Genomic DNA, 21,393 nt, shown 5'->3' with positions numbered 1-21,393 from the left:
GGCTCAGTGAAAACGTGTACGCCTTTTATGTCTCCTCACTCACACACATAGTTATCATTTTATAGATTTGTTTATAAGTATTTCTTAAGGCCTAATTATTCAATTTATAATGATTTTATTTTTACAATTTTAACATCAGGAATTCAAATTAAATTACAAAATGTGCAATATGACAGAAGCGATTTGTAATGTTAAAAAATCAAAAAATGTATGTAAATATGTCTCGCCCAGAAGTCCATGAAGCTTTAACTAACATCTATGCTAAAGACTATGATCTGTACGCTCTGACAGTTTTGCTCACTTAGTGTGTATATCCTAATCGTGGGTGTTCATAAAAAAAACGTACCACAAATTTCAAGAATTCCTTAAAGCTGCGCTCAGCCCAATGCATTGTAGTTAATTTTCTTCTTTTTTTTTTTTTTGAGCTAAACATTAGTTACATAAACTTTTGTATCGCTGCCGCAAGCACAAGCAGTCGATCCAACGATTTACACATACTGACCTTAATTATTCCTATAATGCCTAATTAACTAATACATAATTCTGCTCATATTGTATTCTATATATATATATATATATATATATATATTTATATATGTATATATATATATCAATTTATATATATATTTGTATATATTATTTTCTCTGTTTCGTATATTTCTCAAACCTAACAGCCAGATTATGCAAAAATATTTGTTATACTCTTGTATTTATTATTGGGTTTTCTTGTATTTTTTAATAACTTCATTAATTCATATTATCCGCATGTGTGTATTTCTTTGCATTAATTATAAATTGTTTTCATTTTTTGTTTTTCTTTTTTCTAGTTTGCATTTCGTGTTTGTTGCATTTCAGTAAAATCGGAGATCGCAGTATCTTGGGTTCAACATAATTTAATGGACGAGTTACAATGCTATTTGCTGGCTTAGTGTTTAATTCATTAGTTATCGTGATCAGCATTATCAAGAGCTGGATTATTTCGATTATGACGATGTTTTGGTGGGGAATAAACGTAATCATGATCGATATCCTCCAGCTCGATGTTATCATCTGCATCGTCGTATTCAGCGTCGCCGTCATCATCATCATCACCATTTTCCCCATCATCATTATCATTATCATCATCGTTTTCGCCACCGTTCTCCTCCTCATCACTTGAGGAATGCAGCTCAAGTTCCCGGAGCTGCCTTTGCACAAAATGTTAATGTTCCATAAGCGCCGCTAAACAAAAAAAAAACCCGATGAGATTTAAATACTTAATACACACACACCGACAACAAGTTGAGAAAAAATGAAAGTCGTATCTTACGTGATGGTGTTCGGCCGGTCTTATTCTCATTGGGCGTAAAATTTAGAAAGTCCCATATCAAAATAGTATCATCATGCGAGCTGCTGACAATTTGAAATTCATCAAATTGCAGACGAAAAACGCGACCAGTATGCTCCTAGATACAAATCAAATAAGTAATCGAAATCCTTGATAAACATTAGCTGGCAGAGAATATTTATACTTACCACGAGGGTATTTAGGCACAGCGTATTGGAGGCGGCACGCGGATCGAGAGCGGCAACCAAATCCCATACCTTAATTTTACCATCATAGGCACCGCTGACGATGCGCTTTGTATCAAAGCGAATGCAGCGCACCAGCTCTTCATGGCCCTCCAAGACACGCAAGCAGGCGCCACACTCAATGTCCCAAAGCCTGTCGACGAGCGGAGATGGAAGTATGTAAAAATAAGTTGTGTATACAAGTTGTAATATGTTGTTACCTGATTGAATTGTCGGAGCTGCCGCTAACAACGAGACGATCTCTGTACTGTAGACAGGCGATGCCACGTTTGTGACCATTCAGGGTACGCACAAATTCACAGCTCGACGTGGACCACACTTTAATGGTGCGATCTCCGCTGGCGGACACAATATATTTCTCATCAAAATCAACAACATTGACAGCGGCACGATGGCCGACAAGGACGCGACGCAACGTGATCTCGCTGGGCGAGGTCATGTCCCAGACAGCAATGGAGCGATCCTTGGAGCAGGTAACCATCATGCCATTATTGAAGCGCAAATGTAGCACCGCCTCGCAGTGATGAATAAGCGTGTTAACCATTTCACCAGTATTCACATCCCACACACGCACCGTCGAATCGCTGGAGCCGCTGATAATAACTTTGTCGTCATATTGCAGGCACAGCACGGATCCAGTGTGTCCCATCAGCGTCTAAAATACCAACAACAAAACGATTAGAAAACTAGCTCAACAACAACAGCAACGTATCTCGTTTTACCTTCACACACTGCAGATCCGTACGATCCCATATCTTGATCGTATTATCCCGCAAGCCGGACACAATCTTGCCATCGTCGTACTGTAGGCAATAGACACCCTTTGAGTTCTCCGAGCGACAGTTGATCCGACGCAGCATATGTCGACCGGTTCGCCAGTTGTTCTCTATGCTGTCAATATCCTGCAATCAAATCATCACATGCAATTCAACAATTGGTTTTCGATATACATCTGTGGGATTTGCAAATGTTTTCGGTACTCACATTCATGATCTTAGGAAATAGCTCGCGATGGAATGAGTGCGGTCTCTGTATTTGTCCCGGTCGCGGTTTAAACAGATGCTGCATCCAATTCCGACGCTCGGCCAGGCCACGCCACAGGGAATCGGTGCGCACCTTCCGCTCGATGAGCTTCTTCCACAGCATACCCTCAGATATAACACGCAGCCATTCTTTACACACCAATTCGGCGGATTTTAGCGACTCCGCATCCAGATACGATAAGATGTTTTCGGCAATATGATCCAGACCTTTTTCTGTGGAATATTGGATTGGATGAGTAACGAAATAATTGATTTATAACTGATTCTTAGAAGTTTTTACTCAGAGTTCAAGTGCAATTCTTAAAAGTTATCTGCTTGAGACTATAAACGTTGGCGAATGAACCCATTACGGGAAATACACACATGCAAAAATATAAAAACCTGGATGACTCATCACCACTTTCAGTTTGCTTAGCTTGAGTGCGTTTTGCGCTTCCTGACAAGTGAGTTAGTGACTAACCAACGTATCCATATAATAAGTGCTATTTATATGGCCATGGATGTGGCTGTATACAGTCACATAACGATGCATAAGTAAATACCAAGGAAGGTTGGGTGGCATAAGGTCTAGTTGATTGTTGACTCATCGCAGATACAGATTGTGATCTGCTGTCGCTAATGAAGCACTATGTATAACCAAGTACCAATCAGTGGGAAGTTGCTTCATAGACGGTTACGCGACTTACACCTACAGACGCTAACTTTGGACGCACCTAACGGTGTTTAGCAGCAGTTGGAGCAGCTAAAAGAATTGACTGTGAGCAATCGACAGATATTTCAAGCAGGGAATCGAGGAGGTATGATTACCACCTATAGCAGCGAATAAGGGAAGGGTAAGGTTAGGTAAGGGGGCAAGTGGCCCTGCTGGTTTGCAAGTGAAGTGAAGTGCTTGCTGCAGCATTTGCCAAACACAATTAAAAATGTGCATAACTCGCAAAGTGACTTTGCAACGACAACGAGAGAAATACAACAACAACAACAACAACTGCAACAGCAACATCAACCAAGTTTGCAACGCTGATGTAGTTCAAGTTGTCGCCGTTTGCTGTTGCTGCTGCTGTTGTTGTTGTTGCTGTTCTCGTCGCCGTCTAACGGTTCATGTCGCCTGCCTATCCTCAGTTCTGTCTGCCTCTGCAACACACTTATGCATACATATATAATTGTGTGTGTGTGTGCGTGTGTATTACTGGCTGGTTAGCTGCCTTTGAAGTGCATTACAATGTAAATGGAGGAGGAAACAACGCTGCTTATTTCCCTGTCTCATTCGCATTTTTTTAATGCACGAGCTCATCCTGGAAAAAAAAAGAAGAGGAACAAATTCACAAGCCAAAGACTGTCAAGAATATTTGTTCGTCTCTTGTCTACTTTACTGTTCCAGCCAAGTTGTTATCGCTTTGTCAAGCAAGATGTAACGACTCGAGAGAGATATCTACCAAAGCAGTAAACGTAGATGTGTGGCAAAAAAAAAAACAAAAAAAAACCTTATATCTGACATCATGAAAGAAAATAAGTTATCATTTCAGCAACTACTGCTATCAGTTTTCAATATGAGAAAAGAGGCTCGAACATTTAATTCTATCGCGTTGCTTTAAATAACTCGTGATTCTATTCTTCATTGCAGTAATCGACACAAAGACAAATGGAAGATTGAGAAAAAGAGAGACGGGTATAGTGGAGTCAGACAGTGAGAGAGAGAGAGAGAGAGAGAGAGATATTTAAGGTCCCTCAGACAGACAGGCAGACGGAAATGATCAATAAATGTATTTTATTGTATGTTATATATTATATATATATTTTGAATATATTTCTTTATATTTTTAAATCATGTATTTCTTTATGATGAAAACGTACGATGATTATGTGCGTAGCCCTGGAAATGCTAATGGCCAAGGGTATTTCAGGATCGATATGCCAAAACTAAGGCCTGTTCATGTCTTGTTTGGTATAAGGAACTGCTCCAGGTAAGCCTTTGACAATGGGCATGTAATTATTCGCTCGCATTTACCTGAGGACATCCTGAGTACATTCAACCTTACAGCTCTCTAGAACAAGTGTCAATTATAAGTGAAACTGCTAAATTTTAATTCTTGATGTCTATCTTTAATTTTACAGATGTCTTCAGATATCGTCTTATATATATATGTATATATATATATATATATATATATATATATATATATATATATAGATACAGCTTACAATAATAGTATCATCTTTACTTATGATTTTCTTATTGATTTTATTCTAGGCCACATTGGAATTAGGGGCTTAAGCAATAATAGTGAATTTCCATACAATTATTTTGTTCATTGAATTGATTACAACATTACATATATATATATGCATAACGATTTGCGAAGGCTTTTGCTTTTGTTGTTTTCTTTCTGTGACGGCGAAGCGCGTCGCTTAATGGAAGCAATGACCTTTCAGTCAACAACATAAGCGGCGCCGCCAACGACGACAACAACTTTGCCAGCCAACGGACAGCAGACGGCACCTGCACCAGTGGCGTTATCGCACTACGTAACAGTTGCACGGCAACGCAACGCAGTCACGGCTAGGACGACTTACGTCGCACGATGGAGCAAGGGATGGGGGCGGGGCGGGGAATCCCTTTACCTTCTCATATTTGGAATTTGTTCTCCCTCACATTGTATTTGATTGTTTCTACCCTAGTTCTAAGTCACTAGTTCGCGTAAGCGATTTGCTTTTAGTTCTTGTTACTTGTTGTTTAACATTGTTTTTACTTAAGATCGATTGACACTACTGGAAATATGAAGATCGAAGAACCTTACTTGAATTCCTGAGAATCACATAGAAAGGCGGCATTTAAAAATACGTTTTTTTCACTAATTTATTTTCTTTTTGAATAATTCCCACAGGGAAATTATACTAGCTTTGTGGTAGATTCGTAATATATAAATGTGAGTCAGTATATCAAAGACACATAATTATCTTCTTTCCTAGAGCTCTACTAACAGACACATTAATATTAGTGCGTACTACTGTGTGTACAAAAAAAACCCCCTTTAAACCCCTCCCAGACATTTAGTAATCATTATGGTGTCATTATTGTTTACTACTTACTTGGCAGCAGTGTTATAAAGTCGCGCTGTAACATCGGCTTAAGAAACGCATTGATCTGTCCATGCTGATAGTGGCACATCTGCGATAACAGCTGCTCCACAAACTCCACCTGTCCCGATTCGCTCCACTGTCTGAAGTACTGAAAACAGACATCCCGCTCCGTCTGGTATGAGGGCGATGAGTCTTTCTTGCGCACCGGATCGTACAGCATTGTGGTTGTGAACTATAGAAAGGAAATGCGGAAGAAACCGAAACGATTATAATAATTATGAAATTTTCTATATACATATATATGTTATATGCTATCTCTTTGTGAAGCGATCGCTCTCTCTCTCTCTCTCTCTCTCTCTCTCTCTTTGTTTATCTCTGTTTTTGGATGTCAAAGGGCACCTCGTACGAGTTGAAAAGTAGGTAGCTCTTGGCAATGGCATGAGTAATGGCCGGGTCAGGTCAGGTTATGTGCCAAGTTGAGAGATTGTGCAACTCTTACAGACGAGTTGGCGACCAGCAAGCAAATAAACTTACGGCTTACAATTAGCCAATTAGTTGAGCTTGTCTTTCGGTTTTTTCATTTTTCTTTTCGTTTCATTTCGTATATTTGGACTTGTATAGTTTTGGCTTTATTTAGCACAAAAATGGCAAAAATAAACTCAACCCGAGGACGGACAATGAGGCAAATCCGTACTCATTCATTGGTGCAGAGGAGAGAAAAACGGTGTAATACGTACCACTCTAGAAGGCAATTCTTGAATTTTGACTATACTTTGTGTTGTCATATTGATTTATTTGGTGTTATGACAGGCAGAGAAATGAATTCGAACTGGGCAATATTTGAAAGTAAACAATAATATTTGTGCCTGATAGGAAAATTTTCTGTGGGCATTTTTAACAACTTATTGGAGATTCGAGTTATACAAAGTATAAATATTCCAGGTTAAACGCAAACAATTGGTACTTAAAAAGCCATTAAAAATGATATCAATTTTTCAAACAATTCTCTGCTTTTTAACAATTGGGGTTAACCTTGCATATACAGATTTTTTGAAATTAAATTAAATTATTTCTAAATAAAGTTACTGCAATATCGGTGAAGGCTAACAAAAAGTGAAAGAAATGTGCAGATTTGGAATTATTAAGTTAACTTCAATGCAAATAATTAATAAATATAATGTATGTATATATATATAAATAAATAAATAAATATATATATATATATATATATTTATAATTGCTTATATAGTTAGTTGTAGTAATATTGATACCTTGACTATATCTAAACCTTGTCTATGCAGGTGTGTGAGTAAATGAACAATTGTTCGCGCTTCTATTTGCCAATGTTTGCCTGTATGTGTGTGTGTATGTGTGTGTCTGTACACGTTTTTAGCGGCTTAATTTAATAGCATTTCATATATGTTGTTGTTGTTGTCGTTTTCCATTTATTGCTGTTTGTTATAGCCATTTATTTGCGTTTGCATTAAAAATAAAGTTAAAATCGTTTTTTTTTTTTTTGAGGCTAACATTTTGATGTAGGTAATAACTGTTGAGGCGACGACTTGCGGCCTCCAACTACGCTTATTAGCCCCACTTGACAATGCTTACAATATTTTTCCACTTGAAATTTGTATAAACTTTTCCTACTATTCGCACAATTACTGCATATGTAGGTCAGCCAGCAAGTTGCTTTCAAAGTTTCCTCTGGAATATCCGTGAACTTATGACAAACTTGATTATCATACTCCAAGCAACCAATACAAATTGACAGACTGTTTAATATTGAATCGCTTATCAGTACAGTCTAAAGAATATGAGCATAGTGTAGCAAAATATTACACTTTAAGTGAATCAAAACTACAAATTTTCAAAAAATTTGAAATTCCCATGCTGCGGGTAATTCCAGTTTCATCATTTTAGAGGAAAATTATTTGGCCAGCTGTATTTTCACAGTAGTAACCTTGGACAACGATTTTGCATACTAATACACGCCAAATAGTGTGAAAAAATGAGTGCAAAACTTACGAAACTCCACATCAAAGATCTATCGGATCTAAATTCATTGAAAATGTTTTTATTTTTTCCAATTTGAACTGTCTTTATCGATCGTACACAGATCAGAATGGTACTTTATGTTGCCAGCTTATATAGATAGTTGATCTTTATTGAATTTATTTCAATAACAATAGCCAATTGCCAATTTATTTACGGAATCCCTGTGGAAGCAAAGTAGGCATGATTTTATTTATTTATTGCTCATACATAAGTGTTTTTGGCTAATCGCTTGAGACGATTATCAAAATCCACAGACCACAACAACGCTGCTATTACACTGTGAACCGGTTTGCAGCCTTGTGTATGCATATGTATTAGTTTGTGTGTGCGTAGATATGTATGTGTGCTTAAATATGTATGTATGTTATTTGGTGATGTATGCGACCTTTTTCTTTGGACCTAATTCGAGTGAGAGTTTTGTGCGAAATCTTAATGGTAAACTCAAAACAACAAAAAATAAATAAAAAAAAAATTGCGTATGCACAATTTGGTCGCCACCTCACCTTGATGTCAGCTTTTGGGCCAACAATAACAAAGATGACTCAAATGCTTAATTTAATTGCTGAGCCCGTACATTTATTTAGTCAAAAATCAACTTTTGACCCAGAAAGAAAACAGAAACCGAAACCGAGTAAATAAATCGAGAAACATGAATTGAGTGATTTGCGGAGATTGGGGTTGAAGTGGATGTGGGAAGGGGGGAGGACTGACCTTCATTATTACGCACAATATATCGAATTGAACGGATTAAAATAAGTACGACAATTTAGATATGTTCAAACGAAATAAATAATAATAATTACTTTATTTATAATTAGACATATGTAACTGATTTGTGTACATAAACCAAACTTGAAAGCAATAAATGCCAATTAACTGCTAATTACAACAAATACATATAAACAAAGAAAACATGACAAAAAAAAAACAAAAACAAAATAAACTATAGCATGTTTAAATTCCTCCTCGAATTACTAAACAACAAGAGTGATCTAGTAGGGAGAATGTACGACTAGCAGATACCCTGAAATAATGATTCCTATTGCGTGAATTGACATTGTTAAATCAGTTGAACTCATTTTTCTAATCAATAATTTATATAGATTTGTAGCTATAGCTATGTTCATTACATTACCCATTTTTATAATGGCCACAGGACAAATACAAATACGACCGAATGTGAAATGCTTAAGGTTAAGCATCAAATAAGAAATGCTAACAAAATGTTAATAGAGTGCACGAGTGCAAAATATATATGTACTTGTGTATATATTTATGTGTAGGTGTGTGTGTGTATACGAAAATAAAACACACAGATACAAATGAACATAATTCGTTTATATGTGACACCTTGAGCATTATGTATATGTATATATATTGAACGTTGCACACACACACATATAAATGTATATATATATATAAATATACATATATATATATACATACGCTTACAACTCAAATCATCAGCTACACCTGAAAAATAATAATGATGAACTTACTGCTTGTGCATTGGAGTTAGTCTCGTCCATCATTTTGTCAGTCTCCATTTTAATCATTGTGTTGTTGTGTTTGTTGAATTTATGTAGTTGCTTGGGCTGCTGCTGCTCTTTATTTTATTACATACACAGAGACACACACACACAAGCACAGTAGCGCACAGATTTATTGTTTCGCAATAACTTAAATCAAACAATACCGAAATTAACTTAGCACATGTATGTTTCCATTCATTTGTAAATTGGGCATTATATTAAGTTGCAAGAAAATTACAAAAAATTTTAGGTTTGAGGTTGTCCCTACAACAACTCTCTTCTCAGGGTGGTGACTTTAGCGCTTTCTCGTTTTTGCCCACTTAAATATTTCATTGCTTTCTCGTTCGCGCTTATATTTATTCACCACGCCGCGCGTTACTGCCTCCAACAAATTCGTGTTATTCTCTTTGACAAGTCATTCTTTATACTTTTCATTACACTTTTGCGTTGTATGCTCGTCTTCTCTATACTTCTGCACAGCAATAAGATTGCAAGCGCACCGTGCTATTGGCCCGCAAATGCACGTGTGTTTGCCTCGCACTCTCACACTATTACACTTTAATTTATATATTTTAATAATTTTTTTCTCCTACATTACTAAGCGACGGCACGTAAATGTAAGAGTTGTACCAATCGTTTGGAATATGTTCGATCGAACGACTTTACAGAACTGAATGAACGAACAGATTCACTGAGTATCGTTCAAGTAGTTCTTTCGTCAATTATGATTCCCTTTGTTCTTTTGAGCCAAATTCTCGCTCGTTTTGTTAGCTTAAATTCACTCTCGCTCACTTGTTACATTATTAATATAGTTTTCTTTGTTCTAAGTTCATCAATATACAGTTTTATTAAATATTTGCAATTATTTGATGTCTAAAGCACACAAATATGTTAATGATAAAAAGATTCAGTACAACAAACTGAATTAACATTCAGTTCATGAAACATGAACGAGTTCAGCAACTCACAGCTGTCGATAGTCAGTGAATTGGAATACGTTACTCACTTCGCGTACGTATGCAAACGTTGGCTTTCTTGCGTTTACGTTGGTGATTTTGCGCTTATATTTTCGCGTGTGTCGGTCACACTAAGCTTTATGAACCGCCGATCTAGTTCACTGTTGATCACTCGATCTTGATGTTATTTAATTTCTATTGATAAACAATTTTAGGCAGAGGGGCACGTCTCCAGATAACCTTGGGACCCAATTAATATAGCGTTGACGCAAGTAAGTGCCCATAAACATTGCTCTACTTAAATTCCCAACACACTCGCTCACATTCATTCGACCGCAGCGGTTGCAATCTCTAGTTTTACTTTCTGTCCGTAAGCCCCATTTTAACATCCAGTCATTTCGCTGTTAACATGTCTATTTAAAATAACGATTTTTGATTACATTTCTTTTTTAAGTGGTGCGCCTTTCCGCTCGTTGCCTCATGGCCTGCCAACGCAGCCAGGATGCTGCCAACTTTGTATTTGAGGGCAAGAAGATTATTGGAGTTGCACTTAATTATATGTAATTAATAGTGTATTCCTACCATGAATCGTTTACTTAAATTTGTTTACCATAAACAGGTGCGCTGTCAATGCCAGGAAAGTGCCGGTGCCCAAGGAGCCAATTGTTTTTTTGAAACCAACAACTTCTTATATACGCGAGGGCTCCCCGATCGTGGTGAGTAGCGTTCAAAGTGTGGTGGGATTTTTCAATACGACACAAACCAAAACTGATTCTCCGGAATATTAAGTAAACTAAAACTGAAAAATAACAATCAGCTTATTTTAAATATTTCTTAATAATACAAATCATTGAAAGAAGAGCTTATAGGAAAATTGAAATTATAAGAAACAAATTTATTTGCCAAGTCCTTTAATTTTAGGCTACTTCTATTTTTTCTAAAGTTTTAAATTACGTTTTGAGTTTCTACAGTATTTTCCAAATTTAATATAAGCATCAGTCTTGTCAAATTAAATCTTTCCATTTTGATTTATAACTTTTCCTCGTTCTGGTATTTTTTAAATTATGCTCGCAAAATAAAATTATTCGTGTCGTTTGTGCTTTGAAATAATATAGAAAAATCACTTAAGATCAAGACTTTAATTTTGCATTACTGATAACTGATTATATACATAACTTTTCAGTTACCCAAAGTGTTCACCAAGGTTGCCTACGAAGTGGAACTGGGCGTCATCATCGGATCGCGTTGCAAGAACGTCTCGAGAGAGCAAGCAATGCAACATGTTGGCGGCTATTGCTTGGCTCTGGATCTAACCGCCCAATGTAATCTGACTGCGGCACGTGCAACTGGCGGCTCCTGGACACTGGGCAAGGGATTTGATACCTCAACGCCTGTCTCTCGCCTAATACCCCTGGATGCTGTCAATGATCCCCATGCGCTGCCCCTGTGGCTGAAGGTTAATGGGGAAGTACAGCAGAGTGGTTGCACCGCAGATCTGGTATTCAAAGTGCCGGACATTATTGCCTATGTCTCAAAATATATGACTTTGGAGCCCAATGATCTGATACTCACAGGCACACCACATGGATCCGATGCCTTCAAAGCTGGCGATGTCATCGAGTGTGGCCTGGCAGATCTAGCCACCATGAAGTTCAACGTGTGCGATGAATAAATTCAGACTTATCTTACAACTAAGTGCAATTTGTTTAATTTAATTCAATTTAAAATTGAAGTTATTAAACAAACGATTTATTTTTTCTGATCTACTTATAAATCAAATTAATGACATTCATTTTAATTTTATGCCACAGTCCGTTAATTTTTTACGCATCGCCTGGCACTCATTGGTATTTTTCCATTTGGTTACCGGACAATTATTATAAACGTGTTCCATGGTGCAGGACAGTAAAGTGGCCGGAAAGTAATCACAGTTATCCTTTGAATGCAGCCATTCGAATTGCTTAGAGCGAGCTTCCGCTAAAAAAAAAATGAATCATTCGATTAACACATTTTTTTATACTTTCCGAGGGAAGATAACTTTTATGAATTTACACTGTGATATACATTACAGATGATGTAGCATTCATGTGAAAGATGAATTTCAACTATATCCATTTATATGACTTACCAGAATCCACACAGCCTTCAAAGCTCTTCACCATTAGCTGGACCAGAGCCTCGTCATTTTTAAAGCGCTGTTTCAAGCTCCTTTCGACGATGGGCAGATTAAGTGTTCCATTGGCGTGCAAGTAGCCATTTCGCTTGAATATACAGTCTGCAATGCACTTGAAAGCGATCCATTTCAAATATTACAATCCATGAGGATCGGCACAATTTTATACTTACAGCATGTAAGGCAATTTTATCCTTTTTCAAATTACTCTTCTCTCCATTATTGGTAGTTTGCTTAGACTGGCTTATCAAGGACTTGCGACAGGCGTTGCTGCTCTGATCATTTCTTGGAATATTACAACATGAGCGCAACTAAATGAAAATATGTGAACAAATATGATTATTAAATATTAAATATTTATTACGATTTTCTCATTTATGCAAGCTGCTTGAACTTACTAGTTTCGAATATTTTGCCTTATCGCAGCTTGAGTCAACTTCATTTTTCAAAGCTGACAGCACAAACATTATTGAAACTAGAAAATAGTTGAAATACATTTTGAATTTAAGGTGCTTATTGCTAAAAACTTCGGCTTAAATAGCTTTCATGTTTTCAATGAATTCACAAATGTTTAACGTTGCATAGAAATTCACATTTAAACAATAACGACCACTAAGAGGTAAAATGACCTTAACATTTAATTTGTACTTCTCAATCATTTAAACAAAAATAAAATATAACTTGGCTTATAAACACAAGTTAAAATTCTATTCTGTAATTTTTACATTGTATTTTTATGTTTGTTACATTTGTGCTTGCTGTTAATAACATTCCAGCATAATGTTAAGTCAACAGGTTAGCGAATAATGCGAAACGGAACCACAACAAACGACGCAAGCAACAAAAAAATGTGTAACGTGCTGCAAAATTGAAATAAAAATATGGAACCCCAATTATATCAGGGACATTCAGCATTTCGCAATCAGCCCTCCTACAAGGTGTTTAACAAGTCTTTCGATCATGCTGACGATTCACTCTTCGCTTTCCTCAACGAGTTGGATCCAGAGATTTTCAGAGAGGAGCAACAACAACCAACAAAAGTCTTCACATCCTACGGCTGTCGATTCGCCCGACAAGATCCACGCACACAGGAAGTTCTGGGACAGACTGTTTATGATCACACCAACGAACAACTGCCGTATACATTTCCCAATCCCCAGGAACGCTATTCGGTACTGGGACGCGCCCAACAGTCCGCATGTCTGCGTGTGCTGCTCTCCTTCCAGAACAGCACCGATGTAGATGAGGCTGATTTCGTTGTGTGGCGTGCCGTGCAAGGCAAATGGTGCAACGAACAGCAGCTTGTGCAAAAGTACATCTACGATTATGCCAGCACACAAAAGGAGCGTCTCTATGTACCGATGAAGCCCCTAGTGCAAAACTACAACAAATGGTTTCATCTGCGAATGCAACATTTGCTGTCATCGGTGCTCAATGCAGGCTATATAACCCACTCTGGTCTGCCGCAGCTGCAGCAATGCCAAAGCCTCAATGTGAACACGGCCAGCATGGAACAGGTGCAACTCCTTCATCGCACAGGTCAAGTGCGTCACTGGCCAGAAGTGCGACTGCACCAACAGCATCTGAGCACATTACGTTTGCGTTTGGAGCGTTATGCGCTAGCAGGCGTTGCCAATGAAACTGCCTCCGACTTGGTGGCCGCAGAAGTTGAGCGGCAACTGCTGCAAGTGGAGGAGGATGTTTTTGTGTTGCCTTTGGATGCGATGTTGTTGCTTTTAATGCCCGGCGCCTATGTTGATTTGCCCACAGAGATGCTGTTGCGCATACATCACATTGCAAACGGGGAGCTCAAGTGCATTGAGTTTTATGAACCGATGCCGGCACGCAACTGCGGCTGGCACACAAACAATCGCATCCTAGCCGAAGGCTATGCGGCATATGCGCCAGCCCAGTGGTTGAACTTGACAAGCGACGGAGTCGCTGAGTTGCACAATGAACCAGTTAAGCAGCAAGCTCAAAGCCAGCCGCAGCCTGCATATAAACTACAACAGATCGATGACCAAGTGCATCCAATTAAGCAGGCGAGAAGCAATGGTGCGCTTGTTAGCTGGCGTCTGCAGACTGACGAAAAGGATGACGCTTTGTTAATCTACAGCAGCCTCGCCATTGCAGCTGTTCGGGATACTTTGGGCGAACATCCGCTGGGCTGTCACCTCATCAAGCTGGAGAACAAGCCCGATTGTGGCTGTGAGATAATGACCAAGTATGAGCTAATCAGCGCCTGGCTGCAGCTGAAATTACTGCAAGCCAACGTGGGTCATTGTTCGAGGATTTCACTTCGCGACTTTGCACCGTTGCTGGAGCAACAACTAAAACTGGAAGCACTCGAAGAGCAGCTGTACGAATACTATCACACTAGTATGCCACAGCAGCTATGCCAGCTGCACGAATTCCTCAAACTGTTGCGCACCGTGGCGCCCGGGGAATATCTGCTACGCTATACAACCAAATATAAAGACAAGTTTCTACTCTGTCGTCCATCATTGGAGGCGACGGCGCAGAGCTTTCAATTGCATGATCTGCTCATGAGCAAGCCACCCACTGACATCAACTTTCTCACCCAGAGCAACAGTTATCTGCCCATATCGACCAAGTTGTGTAGTCGCCTTCACGAGCAACTTCAGCTGCTGCCCTGTGCCTTTCCAGCCAAGGAACGGGGCGTGCGCGCCACCAAAAACAAACCAAAAATCGAGGCGAAACCAACTCTGGTGCAGCGCACGCTCAAGAAGAAGGAAATGCCCAAGAAGCGAAAGAGGCCGCAGCACAGGCAACGCAAACGGGAGGCTGCCAAAGCACTGAAGCAGAATGAAAAAGAGCTGGACAAGTTTATGTGTCTATAATACATCAATTTACATTAAATCGATTGAAATAAGCACATCATTGTTGACTTTATATTCAGACACTGAAACTGGCAGACTTATAGGCAATATGATATGATAGCATAATTAAAATCTATTTAAAAAACAAACCTTTGAAATTTAAAGAAGCCTTAATGTTATTTTTGTCAAATTTATTCTGATAGCTAATTTCAGAATAGGTATAAAGTATAATTGATGAAAAATGATTACGATTCGACTTTATTTAAAATAATATATTGCCTCAATTATTCCATGTCCTTTGACATATGAACTACGAGCTAATGCTCAATGCGGTCATTGCGGCCTCCGTAATTAACTCCGTTTGTAATTCATCTTCGTGCACTTTTAAAGGGCTGCCGCATGTCCAAAATACGTTATCATCTGCTGCTGGAAGTTTATCGCTGGGAAAGCTGTGTAATGACAAATCATTGAATACATTGTGCTGTTCATAGTCATCCTCTAGGACAGTCTCTGTGCAATGGTCCGTTATGCGGGTAATGTGATCGTCAGCATCGCGACCCTTTATTCTGTTTAGCGTTAGCATCTCAAAGCTATTTGAAATTAGGAATACATTTGCCAGATTCTCCCTGGTCCAGTTACACAAGAGCAGGTTGTGCATCAGCGCATAGGGACAGTGGGGTAAATAATACAGGGTGGGCACTGTGGCCTCATGTCTGCCAGATCTGTCCTCGGTCAGCACTGTTCCACTCAGGCGTTCGAGCAACTCTTTCTCGGTATCACGAAACACGGGATCGTAGTAGAGGGCTTCCTTAATCTTGTGTTGCCGTTGGGCGCAGACTATAAACGCCACTTGATGCAGCGCCTGGTGGGTGCGTGTGAACGGTCCCAGGCCCAGGCAAACAATGCGTTCCAGCGGCCGCTTGAGTATATCCAATTGCTGTTGCAGCGTCTCCATTGACAGCATAAAGTAATCACTTTGGCTCATTATCCCACAGAGTCGCTCCAGGCGACTACAAAATGAACATTAATCAAGTTATCAGCAAGGATGTGCAAATCAAGAATAATTACGTTGTAAAGCTGTCCACATTTACATCGGGGCAGTCGTTTAAATAGTCGCTTTCTGATATGTGGCGGTTTCGTCGACTCAGGCATTTACGCGCCATCCATTTCTTGCGTGTGACCACCTGAAATTCATTGCCAACGCCAGACATTCCAAGAAATCTGTTTTGTAAATAAAGTGTGTTTGCTGTTGCAGTTTCTCGTACATTCGCATTATCGTATTATCGCTTTTTGTTGGTATCGATAACTTCCTATCTCTCTCTGCCGGTTTTGGAGGGTATCGAGTATATATGAGTGCGCTCTAAAAACAGCTGGCTTTGACGTTGCTCTTCTTTGTCATAGTTTCGTATTTTTATGTTTTGAATATGAACGATCCGAACAAAGCAATCAGCGTTAATTTATCATCACTGCTCAGTTTAAAGGCAGAATTACAGCGCAAACAGCATGAGGTCAAACTGGCCAAGGCCACCAAGACGACGGCCAATGAATTTCGACCCAATAAAGTCGATAGCGACAAGGAAAAGTCTCGATCGAATGGCAGTAAGAAAAAGGAGCACAATTACAAGGAAATCAGCCGCAATGAGGACGCTAAGGTATATGAAACAGAGGACTTGGGACAGTTAGAAAAATCACGTCGTGTGCTGGAGGCAAAGAGTAAATTTTATGATCGTATGAGTCGCAGTGGCGGCGCCCTCAACTCCGACGATAATTGTCTGGTGATGTTCAACCGCAAACGCCAGGAGCAGGATATAGAGGATGCAGAGCCACCAACATGTACTCCGAGAGAACGATTGATTAGCAGCAGCAGCAGTAGCAGCGAGGAAAGCAGGGACAGCACAGAAGCTGTCAACGATGATGATGAAGTGGAGTACACGGATTGCTTGGGACGAACACGCAAATGTTTGCGGCGTGAGCTTAGCGAAGCGAAGAAACGCGACAAGCAGCTAGCAGACAGTATGCCCGAGCGTCTGGATCAAACCAAAGCCAATTGGATGATAGATACAAAAGGCAGCGGCCACTACAAGAGCGACAATGACGAGGACGACGAGGAGCCCAGCTATGGACCGAGACCCACAGAGAGTGTATTTAGTGAGGCACTCTCCACGATGACCAAGCATGATGAGCAGCGCGTGAACTGGGAGCGCAAGGAGCTGGAGAATGTGGACAAGCCAGATGTTCACTATCAGGATGTGTTCTTTGATGAGGCGCGCACACACGGCGTCAGCTACTATGCCTTCTCCACGGACGAGGCGGAGCGTACGAAGCAGCAAAGGGAACTGGATTTGGCCCGAAAGGCAACGGAGGCGGAGCAAAAGCGACGCGATGGGATGCGTGCTCAACGCGATAGAATCGTTGCGGATCGTGTGCTTGCAGCTAAGAATCGGATACGGGCGCGCAATGGTCTCCCGCCCATCAGCAAGGAAGACTACGAGCAGGAGCAGCAGCTAAAGATAGCAGAAGCCGCTGCCAAATCAGTTGAAATCGAACGTGAAAAGACGAAAGTAAATGAAGCAAAGGCGGCGCTAAAGGCAGCCGAGGAAGCGGAACGCGATGAGCTGCGCAAGGAGCACATTCGAGATTGGGATAGGGATAAAACGGGCGTGGCCAAGAAGCACGCTGATGAAGAGGACCCAGAGCCAGAGGAATGGCAATATAAGGCCGAACGGCTGCCCATGTCCCAGGAGCAATGGAACGAAAAGCAGCGCGCTGTACGTGCCCCAGAATTTGCACCCATGCCAGAGATGCCACCGAAGCGCACCAATTTCAATAGCATGCCACCGCCATCGCAGCTTTTGTTTCCGCATACTGAACAGGAGTTTAACAGCTTCCATTCGACCAAACGCGAGAAACAATTCCAGAGACGCAACTATACAAAAGCTAGCGATGATCTGGATGCAGATCAATCAGCAGGCAGCAGCTCAATGCAGTTTCATAGTCAAGGCGCTGCCATACCGCCACCTGCCTGTCTGGATGCTGGTTATGGTGGACCGCCAGATGCCAAGCGTGCCAAGTCACAGGCGGAGCTCGAACGCTCCATTGAGGCGGGTCTGAGATTTCTGCGCAACAACTGCGACAAGGGCGTGCTGGGCAACAAGGCTACCTGGACCGCTAAGGCGGACTATTAACTACACAATGATTAGATTAAGTAAAGTACTCGATCGTTAAGAAATTATCAAATTAATAAATAATTAATATACAATTATAATTACATTTGTGTACGGCTAACTAGAACTTACCGAGACAATGAAAATCACTTGTGGAACGTGTCCCAATTATTGAATAACCACTGTAATTTTATTTTGTATCGTTCGTATGTTATTTATTGCTTTTGTGTAAACACAGTACTATAGAAAAACACGCGTTTGCCTCGACAATTTGTCTATTGTCTGTTTGGTGTTAACTATATGTGTATGGTAACTAGATTTATATGTACGCATACAATTCACAATCGATCTTTGTTTTTAAGTTGGCTGCTAGAGAAACATAACGGTAAACATATTACTTGGTAGTGGAATAATAAAGTATGTTATGTCTAATCTAACCTAAATCTTGTGGGCATAATCGCATATTAATGAACGTAAATTACATTTTGTAAATTATGAATTATGCATTTCTTCTAAATTGACCACAAACTCAAAATTCAAATAACTTGTACTAAAGCAACCTAATCAGGAATTTTATGAAGATCATTTTGTTGGCCATCTTCTAGAGCATGTCACTGTCGACCATGTCAATTACAATTTCGGACATCTTCTGTCGACACAGATCGTTGGGCGGAAAGTTTAATGTGGGCGCGCCTACATCCTCATCGGGGTCATCATTGTGATTTAAATACATATCGGGTGCATCCTCCGAAGAACACGTACTAATGGGTATTATGTCCATGGCCAGACCGAGAGCAAATCTTCCATAGGTTTTCAGTTCCTGAGCAAAGCTATACGAAATAAATTCAATTAATTGAATATTCCACAGTTCTAACATGACTTAAAATTCACTTACAGTTCTTGAAATTTTTCCAGTGTATTGCAATGCTCCGGCAGAATGGTGCAGAGCATTTCCAGCCACTTGTACAATTCCTCTGTGTAGATCTTGAGCAGCGTCTGGAGTTGAACGTCGCGCAATTTCTTGGTGGTGCAGCAGTACAGCAGATTGGCAATGTCCAATGCAATGGAACTGTAGCGCACTAGCTGGAAGTCAACCAGTGCCACCTCCAGCACTCGTTGTCGATCCTCTGGATCATAGCGATACAGAAAATTGTTCACCCAACAGTCGCCATGGCAAATGGCCGACAGCGGCGACTCTGCGCTGGCCAACTCCACCATTTGTCCAAAAAATGAGGAGTCCTCGGCAAAGGTGCGCATTGCCTGCATATATTTTGAATCGGCAGGCAGAACATCGGATACCATTTTGATGGCGTTCTTTGTCAGACGCTCATAGTAGTTTTTGTACCAACTGGTATTCGCCGTGCAGAAGATGCCCTCGCTGATGACACTGCACATTTTGGTGAACTCCAGCGGATGCTCAAACTTGTAGGCCAAACTGAGTGCATGCAACTGTGCCACCTGCAACAGCACCGACTCCGTCTCCTCCATGCTAAGTCCCTTGTGGCGATCCGACATCTCAAAGCCGCGAACACGCAAATCCTCTGCAAGAAAGTACATGTTCAGATATATATATATATATATATATATAATGATATGGCCAAAGGAATAATTATAATATGCCAAATAAAGTGCCAAAATTAAAATACTCAAATATCAGATACATGTCAAAGCAATTTTAATAATCTCATATTGATTAAACATCATTTGTTTAAATCTCTATAATTATGAAACTTGATTTTAGACAAATTCCACAATTAACTTTTTATGGTATTATTAATCTAAGGTGAGTGAATTAAAAATATGCTTTAGAAAGAATCAACAAAGTATTGCCATCAAAAGCTAGATATCTAAATATTTTCCATAATAGTTACCCATAATAAGCAGATCATGTCGAGCTGTATAGCATTTGGGAATGGAATTAAATAGTTGCGCCCCCAGGCCCGTTTTGCTCGCCTGAAACTTGACCAACTCCGGCATTATAGTGGTATAAAACTCCACCTCATTGCTGCGAAATACTTTACAAAATAAATATACACATAAGCATAATATAAATATGATAAGAAAACTTACCGAAAGAGCTTATCGCTTTTGTAGGCCTCTCGTTGGACAACGCTCTCTGGCAGCACTTTGCATATAACATTCTGCTCCCATTTGTGTGTGCTGCCATCCAAATGTTGTCGCTTCCCACTCAGGTAGATGCGATACAATGCTGCCGTATAGTTATCACCACGGCCCGAGCCTTGCGCCAGCTAAAGCATACAAAATATACGCACACGAAATACACACATAATACAATATACATATATATACACACATATATATATGTAAATATACCTCGAATGCCTCGATTTGTACTTCCGGCTCCACACACTTGAAAATCTCCTGAAACGTGTCCAAAGTCAAAACATTTTTGCTTTCATTTGCCGCTGCGTTGCCTGTGGTTGCTGCTCCTGTTTTCGGCGTTTCTGTGATGCCCATTTTTTGCCCGATCTTTATCTAATTGAGTGGTATTCAACAGCCGGCACAATGAGCACGAGTATCTAACACGTTTATATTTGTAATTAATCAATAAATGTTAACTTTTGTTTTGTCACACAGAACTTTTGAATATAATAAAAATGAGCCTCTTCAAATTTTGCTAAGGCGTTCATTCATCGATTTTGCGCGAACACATGTTTTGCTCACATCGTTTCGTCCTGTGCTAAAATTACGCATGACAATGCCAAAATACATAAAATACCAACAAAAAAAGTTAAGTCCTTTCAATATAGAAGCCCTGGTCCGGAAGCTTGGCAGTTGCACTTGTGGCGCGCAAATTCAAATTGAAAATGCCCGCAAAAATGTACGTTCCGAATATATAAAATTTAACGGATGATTAAATTAATGTGGGGTTTCAACAAATATGTGGTGATTATTCCATCTTCTTGTGCAAGACAAGGCTTAAATAGCAGCGTTGTCGCCCTAAATTAGCTTCAAATTG

General features: G+C 39.8%; 7 protein-coding genes across 9 annotated transcripts; 3 read left to right on the top strand and 4 right to left on the bottom strand.

Moving 5' to 3' along the window:
- Nucleotides 1-877: 877 nt before the first annotated feature.
- Nucleotides 878-9,948, bottom strand: LOC6568248 (F-box/WD repeat-containing protein 11). Of its 2 annotated transcripts, none has more exons than XM_001994476.3 (8): nucleotides 9,248-9,948; nucleotides 5,703-5,925; nucleotides 2,557-2,828; nucleotides 2,295-2,474; nucleotides 1,773-2,227; nucleotides 1,516-1,705; nucleotides 1,310-1,445; nucleotides 878-1,221 (listed from the first exon to the last, which is right to left on the bottom strand). In XM_001994476.3, exons 1-8 carry the CDS (start codon nucleotides 9,302-9,304, stop codon nucleotides 1,202-1,204), a joined length of 1,533 nt encoding a protein of 510 aa, XP_001994512.1. In that variant the 5' UTR covers nucleotides 9,305-9,948; the 3' UTR covers nucleotides 878-1,201. The 2 variants fall into 2 exon arrangements, with proteins under 2 accessions (XP_001994512.1, XP_032596309.1); XM_032740418.2 differs by lacking the exon at nucleotides 9,248-9,948 and adding an exon at nucleotides 6,431-6,508.
- A 421-nt stretch (nucleotides 9,949-10,369) lies between these two features.
- Nucleotides 10,370-11,931, top strand: LOC6568249 (acylpyruvase FAHD1, mitochondrial). Of its 2 annotated transcripts, none has more exons than XM_032740419.1 (4): nucleotides 10,370-10,508; nucleotides 10,691-10,796; nucleotides 10,856-10,952; nucleotides 11,420-11,931. In XM_032740419.1, coding segments are annotated over exons 1-4 (693 nt in total). In that variant the 5' UTR covers nucleotides 10,370-10,507; the 3' UTR covers nucleotides 11,909-11,931. The 2 variants fall into 2 exon arrangements, with proteins under 2 accessions (XP_032596310.1, XP_001994513.1); XM_001994477.3 differs by lacking the exon at nucleotides 10,370-10,508 and adding an exon at nucleotides 10,552-10,606.
- A 60-nt stretch (nucleotides 11,932-11,991) lies between these two features.
- Nucleotides 11,992-12,876, bottom strand: LOC6568250. The gene is made up of 4 exons (XM_001994478.2): nucleotides 12,808-12,876; nucleotides 12,583-12,720; nucleotides 12,365-12,521; nucleotides 11,992-12,213 (listed from the first exon to the last, which is right to left on the bottom strand). Exons 1-4 carry the CDS (start codon nucleotides 12,874-12,876, stop codon nucleotides 12,026-12,028), a joined length of 552 nt encoding a protein of 183 aa, XP_001994514.1. The 3' UTR covers nucleotides 11,992-12,025.
- A 343-nt stretch (nucleotides 12,877-13,219) lies between these two features.
- Nucleotides 13,220-15,390, top strand: LOC6568251 (little elongation complex subunit 2). The gene has a single exon (XM_001994479.3). The coding sequence runs from the start codon at nucleotides 13,291-13,293 to the stop codon at nucleotides 15,268-15,270; it is 1,980 nt and encodes a 659-aa protein (XP_001994515.1). The 5' UTR covers nucleotides 13,220-13,290; the 3' UTR covers nucleotides 15,271-15,390.
- Nucleotides 15,252-16,518, bottom strand: LOC6568252 (SRR1-like protein). Its single transcript, XM_001994480.3, has 2 exons — nucleotides 16,318-16,518; nucleotides 15,252-16,259 (listed from the first exon to the last, which is right to left on the bottom strand). The coding sequence occupies exons 1-2, from the start codon at nucleotides 16,458-16,460 to the stop codon at nucleotides 15,560-15,562; spliced, it is 843 nt and encodes a 280-aa protein (XP_001994516.1). The 5' UTR covers nucleotides 16,461-16,518; the 3' UTR covers nucleotides 15,252-15,559.
- A 134-nt stretch (nucleotides 16,519-16,652) lies between these two features.
- On the top strand, nucleotides 16,653-18,514 carry LOC6568253 (coiled-coil domain-containing protein 174). The gene has a single exon (XM_001994481.2). The coding sequence runs from the start codon at nucleotides 16,674-16,676 to the stop codon at nucleotides 18,432-18,434; it is 1,761 nt and encodes a 586-aa protein (XP_001994517.1). The 5' UTR covers nucleotides 16,653-16,673; the 3' UTR covers nucleotides 18,435-18,514.
- An 84-nt stretch (nucleotides 18,515-18,598) lies between these two features.
- LOC6568254 lies at nucleotides 18,599-21,060 on the bottom strand. The gene is made up of 5 exons (XM_001994482.3): nucleotides 20,748-21,060; nucleotides 20,484-20,662; nucleotides 20,285-20,418; nucleotides 19,309-19,954; nucleotides 18,599-19,243 (listed from the first exon to the last, which is right to left on the bottom strand). The coding sequence occupies exons 1-5, from the start codon at nucleotides 20,889-20,891 to the stop codon at nucleotides 19,015-19,017; spliced, it is 1,332 nt and encodes a 443-aa protein (XP_001994518.1). The 5' UTR covers nucleotides 20,892-21,060; the 3' UTR covers nucleotides 18,599-19,014.
- Nucleotides 21,061-21,393: the final 333 nt, after the last annotated feature.

Source organism: Drosophila grimshawi, unplaced genomic scaffold (assembly GCF_018153295.1).
Source record: "Drosophila grimshawi isolate 15287-2541.00 unplaced genomic scaffold, ASM1815329v1 contig_311, whole genome shotgun sequence".
Classification (NCBI taxonomy): Eukaryota; Metazoa; Arthropoda; class Insecta; order Diptera; family Drosophilidae; genus Drosophila; species Drosophila grimshawi.
The sequence above is the reverse complement of the archived record's forward strand: the minus strand, read 5'-3'. Positions and strand labels throughout refer to the sequence as shown.